Source organism: Falco peregrinus, chromosome 9, assembly GCF_023634155.1.
Source record: "Falco peregrinus isolate bFalPer1 chromosome 9, bFalPer1.pri, whole genome shotgun sequence".
Lineage (NCBI taxonomy): Eukaryota > Metazoa > Chordata > Aves > Falconiformes > Falconidae > Falco > Falco peregrinus.
In genome coordinates, this window is record NC_073729.1 from 15314091 (window position 1) to 15335919 (window position 21829).

General features: G+C 36.7%; 1 protein-coding gene across 3 annotated transcripts in view; it reads right to left on the minus strand.

Annotated features, from left to right (window-relative positions):
* Nucleotides 1-1437: 1437 nt before the first annotated feature.
* The window catches only part of ANO3 (anoctamin 3), a 208326-nt gene continuing 187934 nt past the window's right edge, over nucleotides 1438-21829 (minus strand). For all 3 annotated transcript variants that reach the window (XM_055814606.1, XM_055814604.1, XM_055814607.1), the window contains 12 exons: nucleotides 21203-21343; nucleotides 20683-20847; nucleotides 19316-19352; nucleotides 17207-17318; nucleotides 15939-15996; nucleotides 14354-14451; nucleotides 12774-12919; nucleotides 12514-12666; nucleotides 11683-11830; nucleotides 9772-9852; nucleotides 8820-8925; nucleotides 1438-8059 (listed from right to left, as the gene is read on the minus strand). In XM_055814606.1, coding sequence (XP_055670581.1) covers nucleotides 7877-8059; nucleotides 8820-8925; nucleotides 9772-9852; nucleotides 11683-11830; nucleotides 12514-12666; nucleotides 12774-12919; nucleotides 14354-14451; nucleotides 15939-15996; nucleotides 17207-17318; nucleotides 19316-19352; nucleotides 20683-20847; nucleotides 21203-21343 — 1428 coding nt within the window. In that variant the 3' untranslated portion in view covers nucleotides 1438-7876. The remainder of the gene's footprint in view (nucleotides 8060-8819; nucleotides 8926-9771; nucleotides 9853-11682; nucleotides 11831-12513; nucleotides 12667-12773; nucleotides 12920-14353; nucleotides 14452-15938; nucleotides 15997-17206; nucleotides 17319-19315; nucleotides 19353-20682; nucleotides 20848-21202; nucleotides 21344-21829) is intronic.

The following is a 21829-nucleotide window of genomic DNA, read 5'->3' on the forward strand; positions in this document are numbered from 1 at the left end:
CTCATATTGCTTTGAAGAGCCCAGCTGTTGCTTTTGGTTTATCAATGACCATCTTTATTAAGGAGAACTCAGTCAACCTGGTTCTTGAACTTACCTCCCCTGTCTGCATTCATGCCCCACCTCTGGGAATGGTCTGTAAACGTACTGCCTTGCTTGCAAAAGACAGTTTGTCAACCAACTGAGAATTAAGTCAATATTTGTGTTAATCCCTTCTACACAACTTTTACAGTCTCATAAAACCTTACAGCTGAGTCTGGCTGGCAGCCTGCTGTCTCACGCGGCGTGCTTTCCTTTCATGTCTCCCCCCTCGGTATGGTTAGCAAGGGAGAGATGGAAACTCAGGAAATAATGCTATCGTGCATTTATATGTCACGGCCACACACACGGTTGCTTAGGTTATGCTAAGAGATCCTAACTAGCATGCTTAAAGACATACATTATTTTGCATGGGAAGCGGTTCAAAACACCAATGTGAAGCTACATGGTGCGTGAAAAAAATCGCTCCACTAGTAGTTGGAAGATACCTGATTCAGAGACTTCTAACTGTGACAACAACCAGGTCTGCTCTGAATATTTCTTGAGGTGCTAATTCACCGCAGTATTGTTATGCTCTGCATGCTGGAAGATGCAGTTTGATTTTTCAGTATTTTTTCACGAGCTAAGCAACACCTTTACACAGGATTCGCTATAGATTTAAAAAAAAAAAGGAAAGTGAGTTAGGGCAGCTAGAATTGTATTCTCTCAAAACACCTTTGAAGATGTAACCTGAAGAATTTCTCTTGAACTTCGTATTTCTGGACTAGTTTTGTTTCAACTAAAGCTGCTCATCGCGCCCAAGTGATTTCTCTATTTGTAAAGGAGCCAGGCATTCCACAGGGTTTAACTGAGTCCAACACGTGGACTTAGGTATGATGGCTAACATTGTTAATCAGTAGTTCATTATTCAGTCTTCTACCAAGATTTAAGGACGTGGCCTAGCAGAACTGGAATTCAGAAAAATTACCATTCCGATTAAATATTCATGTCAATGTTGTTTAATTATCTTCTTATCTTCTCACTTCATTTACATCTTGCGCCACTGAGCCTTCCAGAGAAGAGCTAGCCTGTGGACTTGAGTTGAGAAAATGAGATTAAGAAACTAGGAACATGTAAATTCTAAAACAACAGCTTAAATTCAAGAGATTGTTAGTCACTAGTGAAAGCAGCAGACCATAAATGATTGACTCAAAATCTGAAAAGTGAGTCTACATGTGCCTTGAGACCACACTGTGTATTTAATTGCTAAAAGTTCAAAGTGTCTGAGCCAATCTAACCCTTACATTACTTCCTTACAATACCGTCGTTTGAAGGCTCACGAGCACTAACTTTTCAAGTATATGATTATTTTAATTAACTTTGAATATTTGGAATAATGAAGCAGCTCAAAGCCTCTTTCAAAGATATCCAAGTTTATTACTGAAAAAATGCAATATTCAAATGTGTATGATACAGTAAGTAGTTGCATTTGTACATGTAAACCTTGATAACGTAAACAGCATCTCAAAGACAAATTTATGCCAAAAGTGTCTTACAATAGTTAATCAGACCAACAACTTTTTCCTCAGTGAATTCTTTTAGTTCTGGGGTACATCTCAGCTTGTAAAAGTAATCTTAAAACACAAAAGAAACCGAAAGCTGACACGCCAGAGGAACTTCTAGCTTGTAGTGAATAAAAGTCAACTTCTCTAAAACGCTCTGTGGTACTGTAATTTTATTTTAAATATTAATTACAAAGTGTGGACTTATGAATAGAAAAAATAGTTGAAATTTTATTCTTATTCCTTACTTAGAAACCAAGTTGTATTTAAATATTACATAAATTTCAAATATATACACATTTTAAGAAATCTGTTACGATCATGACACTGCGAGTTAGCCAGGACTATCAGAGTAAAAAATGACTGAACTATGTCATTCAGTTAGATTTTACATGAGATTATTTCAAAGAACTGAAATTTCAGTGATACTACTCTAGGTAAAAATCAGAGCTAACAGTTTGGAAGTTTTTTCAATACAAAACTCCGAGTCATCTAAATAGAACTCAAAATAAAAAGGTGATCTGAAGTTATTTTTCATTATTAACAGAAAATTCAGTGTGTTCTCAGTGGTTAGAATCTCATCAACTTGAGACTGCATTGGGTTTAATCCTAATTTCCCAGCCAGTAGCATCCTAACAACTAGCTCACGGCAATAAGAAAGCAAACTACAGAGAACACGTAACATTCTAAGGGTTATGGCAAAAAGGTAGAACAAGCCAACAGAACTAAAACAAGGTAATTTCCAGTGTAGTGAGGAGGGAATTCATGACTAAATTAACATTAACATTTCAAGACTAAATCCCAGTCCTGGATTTAAAAAGTTCCTGTATAACATGGAATAGCGAAGTGATTTCTCTACAGTTCCCAGTTGTGCCATTATAACTTTGTGCTGCTGTGGTAACATTGTGCTATCATGATTATGCCAAAATCATGCCGATGCAAATTACTGGTCAATGTGGTTGAAATGTCAATATGAGAGAAAAATTGTCAGCATGAGTCTATTATATAAATTTTAAAATGCTAGAGTTGTGTAGGGTATTTGAGCTGTATGTGTGCGTGTAGGGAGGGACACAAGGAGTGCAAAGTGTGGTGGTCAGAAAGGACAGATCCTGTAATGGAGTGGCCTAACGGCACCCACAGATGCACCCCCTGCTTCCCCGCATCGCTCTGTCCAATGCATACCAACTTGTAAAAAGCACCAGACACACTAGGATTTGTGCGCTTTCTGCTCTGGCTTCTCATTAAGGACATCCCAAACGATCCTGTAAATAATTCTGCAGCTACAGAATCACTCTGCAAATCAGACTGTCAGCAAGAAGGCATCGTTTAATAAAACACTGAGGCTAAGTCAAAAACTGAGCCAGACGAGAAAAAGAAAAGGATCAAGAGAGCCGTCACCATCCTCCATCTCCAAACCCTTGTTCTGCAGAACCTGTCGGAGTTCTGGAGAAAAAGTCAGCGAAGAGGAGAGCTTTGCTTCCCCTGCTCACTCCCCGCTCCACACGTGGGCCTGGTGCACCTTACCCCAGCAGAACACGGGCTTTACAAGCCTGAGGTCAACTATGAACAGACTTGGGGATCTTTTCAAGCTGCTAAATTTTCCACCACAGGAATTTAGGCTTGCAGCTCACTTAAACGCTTTCAAAAAGTGTCACTGCATGCATTTTCATCAGACAAAGTATGCATTGGAACTAACAAAATAACTACTCTGTCTAAATGTGGAAATTTGTTGGAATTCTAGTGTCAGCCTTAACACCAAATAAACATTATTATGAAAGGCTGGCTGTGTATTTGTTTCAGCGTTTACCCCCAAATAAGCAACATGAGTTGCTTAGTAAACATAAAGTAGTTTATGAGGATTACAGAACCTAAAATGCCTCTGGAAGTACCACTGCACTGTAAGAGATTGTTGATACGACTATTTTTATCTCTGTCCCTTTTCTCCTATGTAACGCTTAATAGAAAAGATGATTGTTTGATTTTCCATTAACTTTATTGCCTTCATATTTAGCTGTTCATATAAAATGAGTTTTATTGATAAGGCCATTGCCCAGTGTATATAAAAAAATCTAGCTTATAATCGTTTTAATGAAAATTTGTGACACTTGCAAGTTAATTATGTATCAAACATTTCTTTTCAATTTATGGACGTGGGTGATTTTCAGTTAATCAAAATTATATGATGTTGCTAAATATGTGTGTAGTCATTTGTCCCTGAACAAACTGTGACATAATGCAAAAGATTAGTAAGTCCCATGATTCATGTAGGACTTTGCAGGTAATGCCACTGGACCTCACGGCTCCAGAAATTCTCTCTGGCTGCACTGCCATTTGAAATCTGCAGTGGAAGAAGCCACAGCGAGGAAACAGCAGGTGTGCACTACTTACATTAAAGTGACCATCTTAATAGCATATTAAGAATAAAATGTCACCAAATTTCCCCATATTAACACTCAAAGTTGTGTTTCCCAAGATACTTTTCATTCTGCAGAACTTTTTAGGCAACTTCAGGAGATTTATGAATTTATGCCTTAAGAGATATACTTATTAACCTATTTTCACTGGTTTTGATTATTAACTTTTTTTTAAGCTTTCTGAAGGACACAATCAAGCCTAACTGATCCTCAGAACACAATTTAAGACACGCTGCTGTCGGAAAAGGGCACAGCAACAGCTAATGTGTGTTTTGTAGTAATGAAGATATACTTCCAAAGAAACATCTAACAAAAAACCCACTTATGGTCCATCATAACTATGGAAATTTTAGCCTTGTCATCATCTATATTAACTTCAAAGTTCATCTAAATTTTCTCTAGAAATCCTTTAACAAAAAGGGGTAGGAAAGAAAAATTTTAAAATAGCCATCATGTGGTTTGCCTTGTTTCCAAATATTAGTGCTCTACCAGGATGCTCGATTACTGTGCTGTGTTTCTGGTAAGGAAACTGAATTACAGCAGAACCCACGGAGAACCTGTGCTCAGTCTTCAGGCAACCCTGTTAGAGCTCCGTTGTGAATACTGAGCTCTTAATGTGTGTGGAGACAGACTTTGAGCTCTAAGAAGAAAACTCTCATTAGGATGGCTAATGAAGCAGGATTATTTTTTTCCGTTTTTTTAGTCACCAGAATTCAGATCTCACACATTAGGCACAAATTTAGAATACAAAGTCATAAGAAATGAGATGTGTATAATGTATGCGGACTTTTTGCTATTTCTGAAATGGAAATTTCTTTTGTCTGAATCAAGACATGGGATTCGGTTAGGAATAATTAAGACATTGTGAACTAATCCTTGTATTTAAAAATACCTAGTTGCTCATGCAGTCTCTCTAAGGGCGCATGCATAGAGCAAAGTTGTCATAGATTAGATCTGCAATGATCTAAAGCATTTTTGCACAAATTGAAGTTCTAAAGCTTTGTCAGATTTCACAAACGCAGCTTGCATGCACAGTCTATTCATACTGGTCATTTGTTTGGAAAGACAATATTTAGAATATGAAAAGACCATTCACCATTCATAAAATACATTATTCCTGAGGACAGTGTGTGCCTTATACTTTAGTAAAATAACGTGCAGTCAATGCAAAGAGCATACTAAACAAAGTCTAGCAAAAAGTTTCCTCAGCTTAAGCAAATGGTTAGATAGTGGCAAAACCATTAGACATTGCTGATTTCCTCCAAAAATACGCAACACACACAGTGTTTCTCCAACACTTCTTGTGCTTTCCCAGTGCATAAAATGCACAATGTCAGATCAACATACTAGCCTTTGATAAACTCCTATTCACCAGTGTTGAAAATCATTTTTTTATATATATATATATATATTTAGATGTCAAATACAGAAAGGTTTCCTTTCCTATGTGATTTTTAAGTCCAATTGGAATTTGCTTAAGTATGCGCTGACATGTGCCAATATCTGCAGCAGAAACAGGAAAGTATAAAATAATCAATATTTCTGATTCTTGCCTAATTTTATCATGTATCTTTATACCTTGGGCCAGCCAAAGTGTTTTGTTTTTTACAGAAAACATTAAAAAGGAAGCTCATCTGTGACCTTCTGAAGAACTTCAGTACTATCACTATGTGGCACAGAAACAGAAGCTGTGACAGACGGTTAATGCTGTCAAACGACGCTTGAAAATCCACAGAATGAAAGAGAGACACAATAAATCAAATCAAACTGTGTGATTATAAAAGCACTGAGGAGAGTGCATTAATTACTTCTGATGAGGACTCCTGAGGAACTCAACACACAACCCAGAATATAGAGGAACAAAACAGCCTTTCCAAAATACGGGAAGCTGAGTTCCACCAGCCCTTTACCACAGAACTAATGGGTAATATATCTGATTAGATCATACCTTCCAATTCCTTTCCTCCTTTGTGCAATACTGTAGGTTCTCCTACAGTTGCCTTGTCTGGTCACAGAGAGCTGGAATTAACCAAGAAATCTCATTAATATGACCAAATGACTAAAGAACTTAAGGTCTGATGCTAGGCCCTCTGGACAAAATAGAATGTTCTCAACCACTGTGATGGGCTCTTGACTCTTAAAATTAATTTTATATGGCATAATAAAATAAAATGATTGTGCTAATACATGCAAATGAATTCTGGAATCACATTATTTGGTTCAATAGGGTATTGTAAGTACTTAAAATACACATCTCTTCATTTCTGTCAGCAGTGATTTTGCTGCAGCTTTATCCCTAAAAATATGCTAAAATTTGCAGCCTTTAGAGTTACTGTACTTTGTGACTCTTCATTTCTTAATTTTTTCTCATCCAATATAGAGAAGCATTATTTAAAATTGTGCAAGAGAAACAGAATTAGAATCATTCTGTTCCTTCGCTCCCTTCTCTGCAAGGTAACCTCGCACCCTTGTTGAAATTGAGGGCTTATCTTTTCCCATATTATGAAATGTTAGTAATAGACAATTTCATCACCAAAATGTGACTATAACCATACCAACACTGCTGTATACTGTATGCACATAAAAACTGAAATTTGATTCTTTACATGAACACTACCTTTTATAGTGATTTCATCCAAAAAGCCCCCCAAAACTGTAAGAAGGTGTACAAATAATAATAATAATAAAAAATCTAAAAGTAACCTGTATGTGTGTGTGTGCATTTATATACAATCTGTATACATATCTGTCTGTATCTAACTCCCATGCTTTGACTTATTTAGGCCAATAAAATAAGTGCATGTTACTGGAACATTTACTATTACAACAAGAGCATTGTTATAAAGTGCTCTGCTTCTCCTTCCCTTGAACAAGCAAGTCACAACGTTATACTGTATGTCTGATATATATCTGCATAAGCTTGCATACTATAAAGAGTTAATTGTATATTGAGGACGAAGTCATCTGCACTGTATGAGAATATTTCAAAGTAGCATTCTGTGAAGTCATGAAATCATTGCCCAGACAGGTCAAAAGGAACAGTAACACAGTTAGACATCTGCATGCTGCATCAGAGCATGGAAATGACAGTTCTTTCACCCTGGAAGTGTGTGGAGGTGGCCTTTCTGCACAGAAAAGTGGAAAGACAACTCAACAGCCACATCATTTTCAAATATAGCTGCAATGTGGGCAATGCAATGCATTCTTTTAGAGCTGCTGTTTTCTCTTTGAATTTAGAATTTTTGGTTTTCAACTAGAAGGATAAATTAATGACACTGATGTGCAAATCTTGAACTGCATAGTATATATTAAGCAGCCATAGACCCCTTTCTTAGGGTAGGACCACATCCGCAATCTCAACAAGAGACTAGGACAAACCTGACAAAACAGTAAGCCTGAAAGATCATTTATACCAAGTTATGGCCACAAAGGCAACAATTGCTCTTTTCTTCAGAGGCATTACAGATGGAGCTGAGCAATCAGAAGCTGTAGAAGTAGTGGATATCATGTAAGTTGGTTTTAGTCATGCCCTTACTGTATAAACTCACAGGCAATTTTTAAATTTCATTAGGCTGTTAGTATCTTCACGAACAGCATGAAAACTCATTGCCTTTTTGAAAACCAAAGTATCCAAATTTTTAATTTGTCTGCACATTCCCGAGTGCCAACTCTCCTTGGTGCTCACCGCAGACGCGTTACAGGTAGGGCTTTTCATTTTCTTCGTCAAAGCATCTGTTTTCCTATTCCCTCCAAAGCCTGCAACTGTACCGCCCAGCAAGAACATATATACACCGTGATTCTCACACGCTGATGCCACTCTGACTTCATTTTGTAAACTGCACTCTTCAATTTCCAAACAGTGTTTTTGTTGCAGCATAGTAGTGACTAAGGCCATTCATGGTGATACTGTTTGCCATTCTTTTTCCTTTCTCTCTGCAAATGCTCCAGTTCAGCCTCATACATCATTTCCTGGACTAAGTACTTCTCTCTCCTCATTCTGTCGCACAAGTCTTTGGGCATGTCTGGAATCAGGTAGGCAATGAAAGACTTAATTCCAAAAACAAGGTGCTGAAAAGAACAACAAAAATAATTGCTTCAAAGATGCATATTCATTCCTCAGGCCACATTTTAGGGACTAAACGTCTGTGGGAAAACTGGAACTGAGATTCAATTAATCACTAGAAACCAGCTCCTTCCCTTTTTTAATACATACACACACACACAGAGGGGAGTAAAGAAGCTGTCTATCAGAAATGTGAAAATGCTGAAGTCTTCTGAAAAGCAAAACTAAGGGTATAGCTAGTGACTTAAATGAAGACATGACTGCAGGGTATGCTAGTCTCAATAACCTGCAAGCAGTCTTCGGGAAAAGCTTGTAATCAAAGTAACCAGATTCCTGGTCAGTATGTAATACACTCTTCAAAGGTAGTACAAGCATTTTGATTTGATATTAGGCTAGAATCATGTCTTATTTTCCTGACGCAGATTTTAACTTGTAATAACTGTGCTTAATGTACACGTAAGTTGCATTTCTTCTTTTTCAATAAAACACAAAAGATTTGCTTGTGAACCAACATGCTGTATAAGATGACTGTTAAGGAAATACGAATTTTGGAGGGACTCTAAAATCAGCGCATACTCTGTCAATGCAGTTTGAAGCAGCTGACTGACAACGGTTTGGGGAGGGCTTTTTTTTTTTTTTTTTTCCTCTCTTGATTGTAACAAACAAGCTGTTGATGATACTGAAATTTTTTTCATGGGACTACTTTAAAAAAATCATTTTAAACCTTGAAGAGGTTGAAAGGAACTGTTCCTTTCCATGACTAACCTCAAATACTATGATGAAGGCCAGCCGTGCTGCCAGGACGTGCCAGAACTGCAACGTGAATTCATATGGAGTTGAACTCCATGGTGGGGCTCTGTAATCTCTGTACCTGTAAAGCAAAGAAATACCCAGTAAGTTAGTCCGTGCTAGAAAACCTGAACAGGGTGAAGAGCACTCTCTCCCAGATCCGGTTGAAAGCAGAGAAACTGAAGTGAAAACACGGTTCAGAAGGAATTAAACAGAAAAGCAGAATAATAGTCCACAGTATAGGCGATTAAATAGGGCTGCTTATAAGATGGCACTCTTTGCTCCAAAAATCCAGAGCAAACAACTTCTTTTGTTGCTACAAAGCTGCGCCTTGGAGTGTTAAGTTCAAAAGCGTTAACTCCAAATTGGTTCTTATCTTTGCTTATAAGGATCTGAGATTTTCCAGACAAGGTTTGCATAAGTGTAACGTGATTCTGTAAGTCCTTAGTCAACTCAAGCTAACTCTCACTGTAAAACTAAATCTGAAACCAGAAGGATTTAATTTAATGCTGAATTTCTTGTATTCACCTTGTGTAACTGTTTGGGATCCTGACCTGGGTTAGAGCCAAACAAAAAAATATATAATTTTATTTAATAGACCTCAGAATGCTTAACAAAACTGAAATGAGAAATTGTATCCTTCTTGGCAGCTAGGTAACTTTGAAATGAAATAATTCATAAAGGCACACAAGATACAGGTTGCAGAAGTCCTGGAAAAACTCAGAACACAGGTTTCCCATGTGTTACTATTGCGCCCTAACACACGGTGTTTGCACCTAAGACTTCCACACTGAACAAACTTGAACTCCAATGCTTTCACAGACAAAAAAGAAATTATTATGCCAGTAATTTAAGCACTGAATTTCCATTTAATATCTATATTAATGTCTATGCCTGTATTACAAGAAGGGAGAGCACTGAAACATACCGGCAGTATCCTGAGTATCCCATCCCGAGTTCACTCAAATCAAATACTGACAAACTGCTGTTGACATATCCTTTTAAGCATCTGAAAGAAAGACAGGGTCAGGACCTTCTTCATAAAGTGGTTATATAGCATAGATCCTGTATGGAAACATATTCTGCTGTCATGTATTGCAAACATACTATTTGCTTATCAGGACAAAAGCAGTTCTAAAATTTTAAGCGGAGAAGGCAAATTTTATTGGAAAGGAACAAATAACACCTGTTTCAGGGATAATGCAGTTTAAAAATCTATTTTCAGCACTTTTCATGGGTTTGCTTCTTATCTACCAGCAGATATAAACCAAGAATTGTTGCTAGCATTCTTCACTCTCTTAAAATTACTGAACTTAGAAAGATGGCTAGAGAGGCAGAGAGGAGAATAATTTAACATCCTTGCAGAATCTGCCACCAATCATGCAGCATATAGCAACAAATGACAGGTTTTATGGCTTGAATCAAAGAATTTTCACCAACAGTAAAATGAACAGTGCATATATACCAATCGGCCATCTGAAAGGCAACAACTTATGACTATTAATGACAGAAACCACATAAATACATTGAATTATGACTGTAGGAGTGAGATTTTTGTCTTTTCCTGGAAAATCATGGCCATATAAGACATCCCATCTCCTCGGAAATCTGTCCTGTAATTCAACAAAGAGCATTCTGAAAGGCAAAGAACATTTTAAAAGAGATGCATCAGGGATCCTACTACACCCCCTGAACTTTCAGGTTTGCTGTGACACCTCGAATCACTACTGGCAAAAGAAGAAATAGAATTATGTAGTTCTCTATTAAAAGGGTAGTGCACATTAAGCACTAATGTTGCTCTGATATTGTCTCTTTTCATCCTATCCTGCTTCACTATTTTTGCCCTTAAATTCTCTCTTCCTGTGACACCACAGGAAGCGTAAATGTCTATTTTGAATCATTAGAGATGGAGCAACGAGGGAAGGAAGGGCAGACCGCTGAGGTTTGAGCTGAGGCATGCTCTATGAATGAAGCGGTACTGGCTTGCTGGACAAGCCTTGATGCTTTCACTCTTACCCAACCTCCTGCACAAAAACCAAGATAAGTTGTGCTTGTAACACACACTGTATTAGCAAAGTGATGCTTCCTTTTCTCAAGGTAACCCTGATTCCCATATTAAAAAGAAAAAAAATAAGAATACCCTTCAAAACCACCCCCCAAAACCACCTGTAGGGTATTGGTCTCCAAATAAATGAAAGGATGTCCATGGGTACCGTGATCTGTTCATATCATGTAAAAGGTCATGACAGACAGTGGGAAAGGTAGACAGAGCATGGTGGACCCACAGTTCAGGGACAGCAGTAAATGTCTGGCAGGAAACTGGCCCGGTGGTACAAAGATAGGCAAGATACCCTGTTTGATGCTAAGATACACTAAAGATGGAGTTATGTTAAATAGTGTCAAGGCCAATCTTGCTGGAGGTGGGCTGCAAGCATTTCTGAAAACAGGCAGGGAAGTTTGAGGGTGAATGAGGCGTAGCCTAAAAGAGGGTTTGGGATGATATATATGTGTGTGGGAGTGCAGTGGGAGAAGACAGTCCAGAACTATTGCAGAAAAGAAGAAAAGCTTATCTGGAGAAAGCCAGAAAACTGCTTGATGTATACTGAACTCTGTGGTTTGCCTTCAAAAGGGAAGACATGATTTTCCACTTCGGTAACTGTGGAGTAAGTTTGCAAACTCTTTGGGATGGATGAATTACTTGCACTTAACATCTGTGAAGGTTTGCACAGATGTAAAAGGTAAAAAGTTACTGATATATGTTAAGTATGTTAACACAGAAAGAGAGAAAAAGTGCGCTTCCACTGAAATATACATGTATATATAAAAGTATGTTAATTACTTTTCTTGTCTGTACCCTTGATCTGTACAGGGACCATATTTGTATGCATAGACAAAACGTGGAATGTAATCGGAAGTAATGGCAATAACAAAGGCGTTGGTGATGACAGCCAGAACTCCAATTCCTTCCAGAATCCCATACCAGATACCTAGGAACAAGAGAAATGACAACAAAGTCATTAGTCTTTCACAGTCATATTAAGTCATATGAAGTCATACTAGTAATATTAAAGTCATTGTTAGTCACACAGTTTTCCCTTCTTGTCGAGAGAGAATTATTCAGTCAGAAAAGCTAGTCAAGATGAAGCCGTGTCCCCACATTCCTGCCACCAGTGGCTCCACCTGGACGAAGCCTTACAGTAGGGCACACCCTGTCGAGAAGAAATAGTTAAGCAACAAATGTATAACCATAATCTTTGGATATAAAGACCAAATAGAAGATTTTTGAAAGACAAGGCTTATTTTCATTTAGTTCAGTTTTAAACCAAAACTGAATTTACTCCTTATATTTAATTTCTAAATTCAACTGATTTTGGATAGCATTTAAGACATACAGTTTCACAATTTGGAAGCCTAAAATACTATTTAGCCTGTTTTCAAGATTCCAACTACTATGATCCTTTATTGGAAATGGAAAGAAAATCCGAGTAGTCCTCTTAACTAAGCAACTGAGTATCCTTTTGTTGCTTAACAGGAGAGTTATCACTGAGATCTTTCGGTTACACTATCAACTTCACTCTTGATGCACGAAATATTTCAAGGGTTAAGCTGCACTGAAGAAGGAAACACAAATAAATGGTATGTGACAGTGACAGTCAGTAGTTTCTCTCACCTATATCTGTTGCTCTCGCAGGCATAGGTCTTCGCCACTGAGTAACAAACTTGTACGCATCTAACCTTATTTCTATGATATTATTAAGCAATGCCAGGAGCGGTGCCAGTGGGAAGGCAGCAACGAAGATGGTGGTAAAGCCAAACTGTAAAACTAGACAGACATTTTTGTGGTTAGCAACTGGAAATGCAAAAGATCTTTCAACATGTGACATAGTCCCAGTTTCTCAAAAGAAGTGACACATCCCTAAATGTACTCACCCATCTCTAAATATTCGTCCATTAAACCATGAAGATTCATAGGCTGCAGATTCCAGTCTTTTTCCCATTGAGGCAGAGAAACTTTATGCTCCATTAATTGCCCTCCTCTCTTCATTTTGCGTCGTGACCACCAATTCTGTAATAAACTTTATTAGATAAACAGAGTATTATTGACTGTACTTGCTCAGTAATTTACAATACTAGCCGGTATAGTTTTGCAGTCAGTGAGCCTATTTTGGATAGCACATGAATGTATATTTAGATATTTTTTTGAAGTATTTACAATATCATACAAGATACAATTCCAAGAATTTCCAAAAGTTCTCAAAATTCTGCATTACTATTTTAATTATGTCTTTAATGTAGCATATTAGTCATTGTACAAAAAAGCTTTTCAGAACATGCCATTTGCTTGCATAGACTTTTTTTTACAGGATTTATCTGTATGCCTAAATAAAAAAAGAACAGGGAAAAAAATCACACATAGTGAGAGCATTAAAAAAATAAATGATGCTTTATTTTTAATCATGTAAAAGACAAACCAAGTAAACGGAGCTCATTAAGAACTCTATGATACCACCATATACTGAATAGTAGAATACGACTATTTTTGAACAAACCTAAAGGTCTAGATGCTCTACAGAATTTTTTCTGTAGCATTTCTCATGAAGCATGAAGAAGTGTCTAAAAAGGTGTTGCTGAAGCTGCAAATATTTAAGACTTTTTTATTTTTATAAAGCTGTGCAGAGGTCTTTTCACAAAGTAGTTATAAATATGAAGCAGGTCACAGTCTCACAAATTAAAGTGTTACACAAATGAAACCTATTACCCAGTACAGACGCAGGCGGCAATGAAAGACCAGTGTTTGTTTCTAGACATTACTGAAAAGAGACTGAAGATGGGAAAAAATTTTCTTGTAAGTATTTTTATTAACAGGCTGCTACTTTTTCTCAAACTAATTTAGTGTTTAGCTCTTGATCTCTCGGTCACTGAAAGAGCAACTGTCGCCACGGTTGCAAACCATGGTTTTGTCAAAACAAAACACTGCTTTCCATAAAGGAAGATAAGCATCTTTGAAAATAAATTCTAGATAGAGTTAAGACACTGCTGGGCTGAGGAGACAGGAAGCCTGACACTTCAAGTAGGCTTCTTCTCAGAAATCCATCTCACAGCAATACAGTACGCTGCCCCTCATCTGCAGAATGGTTGCACATTGTGAGCATAACCATTTCTGACATATTTTCAAGGTTGAGACTTTGATTAAATTAATATTTGATGAGCAACCTTTTACTGAAAACATATTTTTCCACTTTCAAGAGAACTGTAAGACTCTTAGCCCATTAGTCTTTTCAGTAGTTGAACAGCTCTGTATTATGGAAAATGAAAACACAATAAACAATTTAGGTGGTTAACACACGCTGAGAAGCCTTATCTTATTGCTTCCCTTGGGAATAAAGCTACAGTTTGAGCCATGCAAACAGTGAAAACATTCTCCTAACATAAAAATATTTTTCCTTATCACTGAATCACACCAATACATAATCACTAGCTGTAAAAGAAAATTTGACATCTGAACTTACGGATAGCCTAGCTCCATGAAGTTGTTCCACATTTGTTTTAAAACCATAATAACTCCCATTTGCAAGCACAGATCTATCAAGCAGCCACTAGGATGACACTAAAATGAAATGGGAAAAGATTAATAGCTAAACAAGATAATTTCTTTAATTTTTATTTGTTCAGAGGGTAAATGAAAAATCTTCAATATATATGTCTAGTGAAGAACACTAACTTCCAGCTACAGAAACATTAAAAGAAATATTAATAACAGAAATATTAATGCACTTTAGTTGAACAACCTTTAGACATATTATTTCTTGAAAAACTAGACCACATTACCTAAGTTAAGGGTGTGTGTTCTACATATATGATAAATGATATAGTCTATTTCATTTAGACTGATACATACATATTCATTTCAAAAGAATGGAGCAATATTTCATTTTTAATACCCTAAGTTTGAACAGAGACTTAGTAGCTGAATCTCTGGTACTACTAGCTAAACTACCTAAATTGCCAAATTAAAATGTTTAGTAATTACAGAAAATTTTTTTTAGACCATGGACTACAAATGTTATGGCATTTTATTCTGTGGCTACCAAGGTTCAACAGAAGAAACCTGTTTTTCAGAGATAGGAGGGAACTTCAGCATGGTAGAGAGATCCAGGGAGATACAATCCTAACACGTTTTCAAGCTAAATTTTGAAAATACTGTTTTTCTTCTTTTAAATCATAGAATCATAGAATAGTTTGGGTTGGAAGGGGCCTCCAAAGGTCATCCATTCCAACGCTCCTGCAACGAGCAGGGCCATCTTTGACTACATCTGCTTGCTCAGAGCCCCATCCAACCTGACCTTGAACGTTTCCAGGGATGGGGCACCTAAGGCCTCTCTGGGCAACCTGATCTGGTGTTTCACCACTCTCATCGTAAAAAAATTTCTTCCTTATATCAAGCCTGAGTCTACCCTCTTTTAGTTTAAAATCAATCCCCCTTGTCCCATTGCAATGAGCCCTACTAAAAAGTTTGTCCCCATCTTTCTTATGAGCCTCCTTTAAGTACTGCAAGGCCACAATACGGTTTTACCCCTGAGCCTTCTCTTCTCCAGGCTGAACAACCCCAGCTCTCTCAGCCTTTCTTTGTAGCAGAGGTAGTCCACCCGTCTGATAATTTTTGTGGTCGCCTCTGGACCCACTCCATAAAGTCCATGTCTTTGCCTGTGCTGGCAGAAACTTCAGAAGCTGATAGAAAAGCACTACATATATGTGCATTACATTGCTCTCCATCCAAAAATTCCACATATTCAGGAGATTCCAATCCTGTAGGACTTAGTAGTGCCTGTGAGGCAAGGGACTGTCACTGTTTGTTTTTCCCAAAGAGAGAAGCAGAAGAAACTGCATGTCTGGGGCAGAGGCACTCAGCACGGTAGAGGACACAGAAGGAAAAACACGTCTCCTGTTTCCTATTCTTTGCTATAAATAAGAGTTTACTCTTCACTGCACGTAGATGGAAAAATAAATCTTTCAAACCGAACATAATTCATATTCTTCAGCCATTTCCTTTTTATTCATGGAAATGTCACAGGAACACAAAACAGGATTGCTTACCTCTTCCAGTCTCCATCTGTTAAAAAGCTTGTTGTACTTTCCTGGGCGGCCTGCAAATCTGGAAAATAAGATTTCTGTTTCTCAGTGGACATTCCAAGAACAGCCTGTATCAGCGTTTATTTCACAACATCCATTGAGCAAACTTGTGAAATATAAACACATTAAATCATTGAGGCTTAAATTGGGTATCTGTAGGATATGGAAGTTTCAAAATGCAAACAAAGAACATCATTTTGCAAGTGATCCTAAGCTTTTATTATGTCCAGAACAAAAATCTTAGCTTCAGAGGTTTTAGACGTTAGATATTCAGACTCTAATCTATTTCTAAGAAGATAAGCCACTGCAATACATAGGAATTTACTGCATCACACGGATCTTCTTGCCCACGTGAAGTGTGCACTGGATTGCACCCTCAGACATAGAAGCAGAACATCACTCCCAAACCCATCATAATCAAATAGATTCTTGTCAAATGAATTGAATCAGAATTCTTCATGACCTCAGCAAAAGTTCATAAATGAGACAGAAAGACCTTTATGCCTGGTCTTGCTAGACAGAGGAGATAGCAAGATACAAAGAAGTTTCGGAACTGTATGGAGGTGCACCACTGGATGTAACATGCAGATATTTTACTCTTTACTAGATGTTTTATTTGTTTTTTTTTAAAACATTCTTGAAGTGAAATTGTATTATAAAACTGAAATACTCTATGTGATATAGGAATGGTAAGTCTGATCATAACAAAATTGAAATGAAGATGAAGCAAGGTTAAACCTGTCTAGTATCTCATGCTCTGAGCTAAAGATACACACAAAACCGAGCCAGAATTTCTGCCTCCTACTCTTGTATAAGACCTGCCAGACAATATTTGATATTTATAGAAAATGATCCTGGGAAATGTAACCAAAGGGGAATAAACAAGAAAAAATCACTACAGTTTATTAGTGCAGGGCTAAATACAGACCCACATTTAGGAAGTGGCTGTATTTTCAAATGAACTGAATTCTCATTTAGTAGGAAAGTCATGTATGTAGACCCACTTAAGAAGTACACTTTGTCTAGTTTCATGAGTAAATATTTCAAGGGTCCAACCCTCACATACAGTTAAAAATGTTAATGTAGTGCTATCAATTATCCTCAGAAACTGACTTGCATCTAAATCTTGCAGCTCAAACAATCACTGCATTTTCTTCAAACCTATAAAATTAGGAAAACTTATGAGTTCTGTGCAACTTTTCCCTCCAGCTCAGTTAGCAAAGACAACTTACCTGCCAAGAAAAAAGGCGATGTAAAAGATGGAGCTGTTCAAGTTGACAAACTGGAAGAGGAACATTTTCAAGGCAAAGCTGTTTTCCCATTCAGATTCTGTTCTAGGGTGCTCTGTGGAAAGACACAATACGTGATATAAACTAAAATGAAATCCAGTTATGCCTAACTTTGCTCACAGATCCACCAACACTAACAAAACAAGCGATGGTTCCAAGTCATGGGGCCTCATGAGGTTGCAATTAAGGTGTCTTTTTCTTCAAAGTGTTCAGTTTGCAGGTCACAAACCCATTGTCCCAGCTCAAACTATGTTGGCTTTGTGTGGAAAAGGAGATACAAGCCCCTGGGTACAGAATAGATCACAACTCTATGGGAAGCTACCTGCTCCATTTCCATGAACAATTTCTGAATTCAGTGTGAACCTTTAATTTTAAGGCTACAGGTATCTTGGGGAAAAAAAAAAAAAAAAGCCTACAACAAAAAGCAAAAGCACCTGGCATCAGCAGAGCAATAGATGGGGGCTGCCAAGGAAAGCAGAGGGAAAAGAGACAAGCAACAGTCAGTTTCTCACCCAACCAACTTGCCTTCTAAATACGTCTGTGAGACCATTACTTCATCCTCAAGGCTTTCCTTTCATGATTCTTGTGAAGTGTTAAACAGTTTATAATTCCACAAGGAAAGGATGGAGGTCCTTATTTGTTTGGGGGTTTTTTTGAAAGAAATGTAGAAATGTGTAGCAGGGCTACAAGTATTCTGTGTGGGTCTGCACTGCCTTGCATGTATTTCTTTACTGTTTGTAGTACATTATTTATGTCTGAATTAGAACTTGGTGATAACAATTAATTATTTTTTTTTTTTGTAAAAAATTCAGGTTTCTCTGATGGATGTATCAAACTCAGAATATAGTACACTGATAAAAGTTGTAAAGCACATACATGAGTTAGAAGTCTAAGCAGCCTGGATTTTTCAGTTAAAATTTGTACTGCTTAATTACTTTGGTCTAATGATGACTACATTAGGATACAAATATACAGCCTTACATATGGACACTTGCTCCCAGAAGTTAAGATGTTCTCCTCCTCTTTCACATAAAACATCTTAGGAAATGGAGTGAGCTACACAGCTCAAACACCCAATGCTCCATCATGCTTGATTCAAGAAGCCTTTTTTTTTGTGTTTTAATTCTTTCATGTATTTTGGGAAAAATCAGCTTGCACACTTAAATGAAATCACTATTTTCATTCTAATTTCCTGGTCTGTAAAAATGTATTTAAAAAGTAGGAATATAAATCAGTGTGATCTGAAAAAAAAAATTAAAAAATTTAATAATTTGAACAAGTTTACTGTACATCCTCAATCTTTCTAACCCGTTCAATTGCCTGTTGTCTGAAACACTGAAACCATTCAGTACTTGAACCAGAAGAGGGAGCCGTTAAATTTAAGCACCGAGCTTGCTTTTAAACTACTACAAGATCAACTGCACATTTGGACATGGGCTAAAATAGAACATGCAAGAAGAAACCCTAAAAGGTAACATATTCACATAGTAGATCTTAAACGCTGCCTTTGCTTTCTTGTTTTCTATAAGCTAGAAAGTTTTACCTCTATGAATCATGACTAAAGGCTTCAGTATAAATTTTTAATGTGACAAAATCAGAGCTACTTTAAATTTATGACTTAATATTTTTATCTTAGAAAATGTAGTTTTATCTTAGCCCATTTTTTCCCTATTAAAATACACATTAACAAACTGTAAACAAACAACAACCACCAAGCATTTGGGAAAACTGGAAAAAAAATCACTATTAGCAGTCTAGGAAAGAATATGTTTTGACTTTTGTTCCATTACAAATGTCAGTTTTTAAATATACTATAAATGTTAATATACTATCAAACACACACAAAAAAGCAGAAGATTAAATATCTTTCTTTTTCATTATTTCCTTAGTGAAATAATAATTTCATTTCTTTTTCTGATATCTCTCACTTGGTTAGGGAAATGGCAGAATCATACTATGCACAGATAAAGTTTTCAATCCCTTATTTTATGGAAGTACAGAGGTATATGCCACAGCTAGCAAGAACCATACCATGAAGGCAGACCTACATACCTAAGTCTGTCAGGAGATAGGCAACCTTTTCATATACCTAAAACAGAAATAAGAGATGGTTTAAGTGTAGCATGTGCTGTCTGTTGTGACGTCAAATTCAGAATGAAAACATGCATCAAAAGCATAGGCGTTCTGTCACCCTATAGCATCAAGGTATCTGCACAGGGAAGGGAGGGTGATGTCGTAGCTATGCATGGATGTATAGTTTCCTATAAAGACTTCATTGAACTACTTCAGGCTTCTTTATCCATGTAAATATGTAAGTATATACATTAAATATACATTAAAGATAAATCAAGACCCAATAGATGAAGAGAAATGTTCAGACTTCAATGGTCCTTCAATTAATAGTTACACGCTTACCCTCTAACTTCAGGAACAAACCTATGTGATCAAAAATTGGCAGAAGCATTTACACAATGCAGTTTTCCTTTGCATGAATGTGCGTACTGGTGAGGATATTGGCCTCCTACTGAAAACGTCCTTATCTGCCTATATACTGACTACCTTCAGTCTTTATTTTAAGTGACATGTAGCCCAAGGTAGCTACCAACTCTGAAAAATTTTTCCTTGAGTATTTATTATTAATAGCAAGTTATTTTCAGTAGCTGTGGTGTGCTTGTTCACTTGAATGTACTTTTATGACTTAGAATTATCACATATAATAACAGAAATAAATAAAAGACAGTTCTGAAGAATGCTTTCTTATTGCAGCGAGTGCACAATCTTCCTAACAGAATTAAAAGCCATTGTTCGCTGCGCTATTATTCCTTTTTACCTTTTTGCACCTGCATGGGAGTAGAAAAAATGATAAATTATATTGCAGTTGAAGAAATGGAGTTTATAGCAATGTACACTGTGTTACCACAGTAACTGATTAAACCTGTGCTGTTATATGACAGGAAAAACTTAAAACAAAATTATGCATCATAGCGATTCTAGGACTGTGCAACACTGGTATCACAGCTGCATTTTAAAGAAGAAAGGGAAGAATTCAAACTTCTCAATTGAAAATAACAGAAAGGAAATTCTCAGACAAAAAAATTATTTACTTCCATTTAGAGATGTATTGTAATGTATTGTAAAAGGTAATGTAAACAAAAAAAATTCAGGTGCAGAAGGCAGTAGCCTGTACCACTGTGACTTGGTGACGTAAGTAAAGATATGTAGTGACAAATCAAGCAGGCAAAAGAGAAAAACATTGACAAACACAGCATTAGAAGAGGAAAAACCCCTCAAATACTAGCCTCAGGCACTGCTAGATGGATAAGCAAGAATATGTATATATCCGATATACAGTAAACTCAGTCACCTTGTGTAAGTACTGTTTTAAATTAATCCCTCCTTTAAAAGAACAGAAGACTTACAACATTGAGTGACATGATGATCATAAAATTGATACAGACTCCAGTGCCAGATGTTGCAAACTGCCAATACTTCTTGATGAAATACCACTTGAAAGAAGCAAACTGTTCCATGGCTACCAGACGATACACCACAACTGCAAACACTGCAGTAAGGACCAGTGAAATCTACAGGTAAGTATTTATGAATAGAGATATTAGAACAAAATAAACCAAACCTGAAATAATTTCCACTGAATTAATAAAACTAACAAGTGTTTTAAAGATTGCCATTTGTTTTGGTGAGCAGACTTTAACAGAATGAAAATATTAGATTGATGAATTAAAACATTCCTTTACAATACAACTATATCACATCTTTTATAAGAAAGAGATCCAAAACCTAACAGTATGACTGACACAATCAGTTTTGCTTATTTTATGTAAATCCACTAATTTTTATGAATGCACTCATGACTTGCGTTACTGTTTACATCAGAGTAAGATTAAAGGCTAAAATAATGTCAATACTATTAAACATTACCATGAAGAATATTCCTGAGACAGACACCATCAGTCGACTGAGCTTATCAGGGAAAGGCTGAAAAGGTTCAGGTTTTCCTGTGATGGGATTTACTCTTTCCACTTGGGAATATTTAGCTTCAAACTGCGGGCGCAGCTCTTCCTGGAACGACAGAGTAGATTCCATTTGTTGTACAACTTGCTTCACTACAGTATCAAAAATCAGACATATATGTGCTATAAAGTAAAAAATTTATATTGATACAAACTCTTTTTTATAATGCTCCAACTCAAATATCCAAATAAATTTGCTCTTTTGAAAATCCTTAGAAATAGTGCCAAAGACCTACAACGAACATAAACCATAACAGCCTTCCTCACTAAGCGAGGATATTAAAATGGTCACAGGTCATAATACTGACTTTAAAACTAGTTTATCTGCACAAATTGATGAGAAAGCTATAAATAAATGCCAGTTATTATGGTGCTTTTTGTGATATGAAACCATTTACTAAAAGCCACGAGCTTGTATCTACCCACCTATGGAAAGCTATAAAACAAGTAATGGTAAAGTCTCTATAGACTTAGACTGCAGTTAAATCACCAATATACTTAAATTACAGCTATGTTCAGTAGTGATTTATGAAGT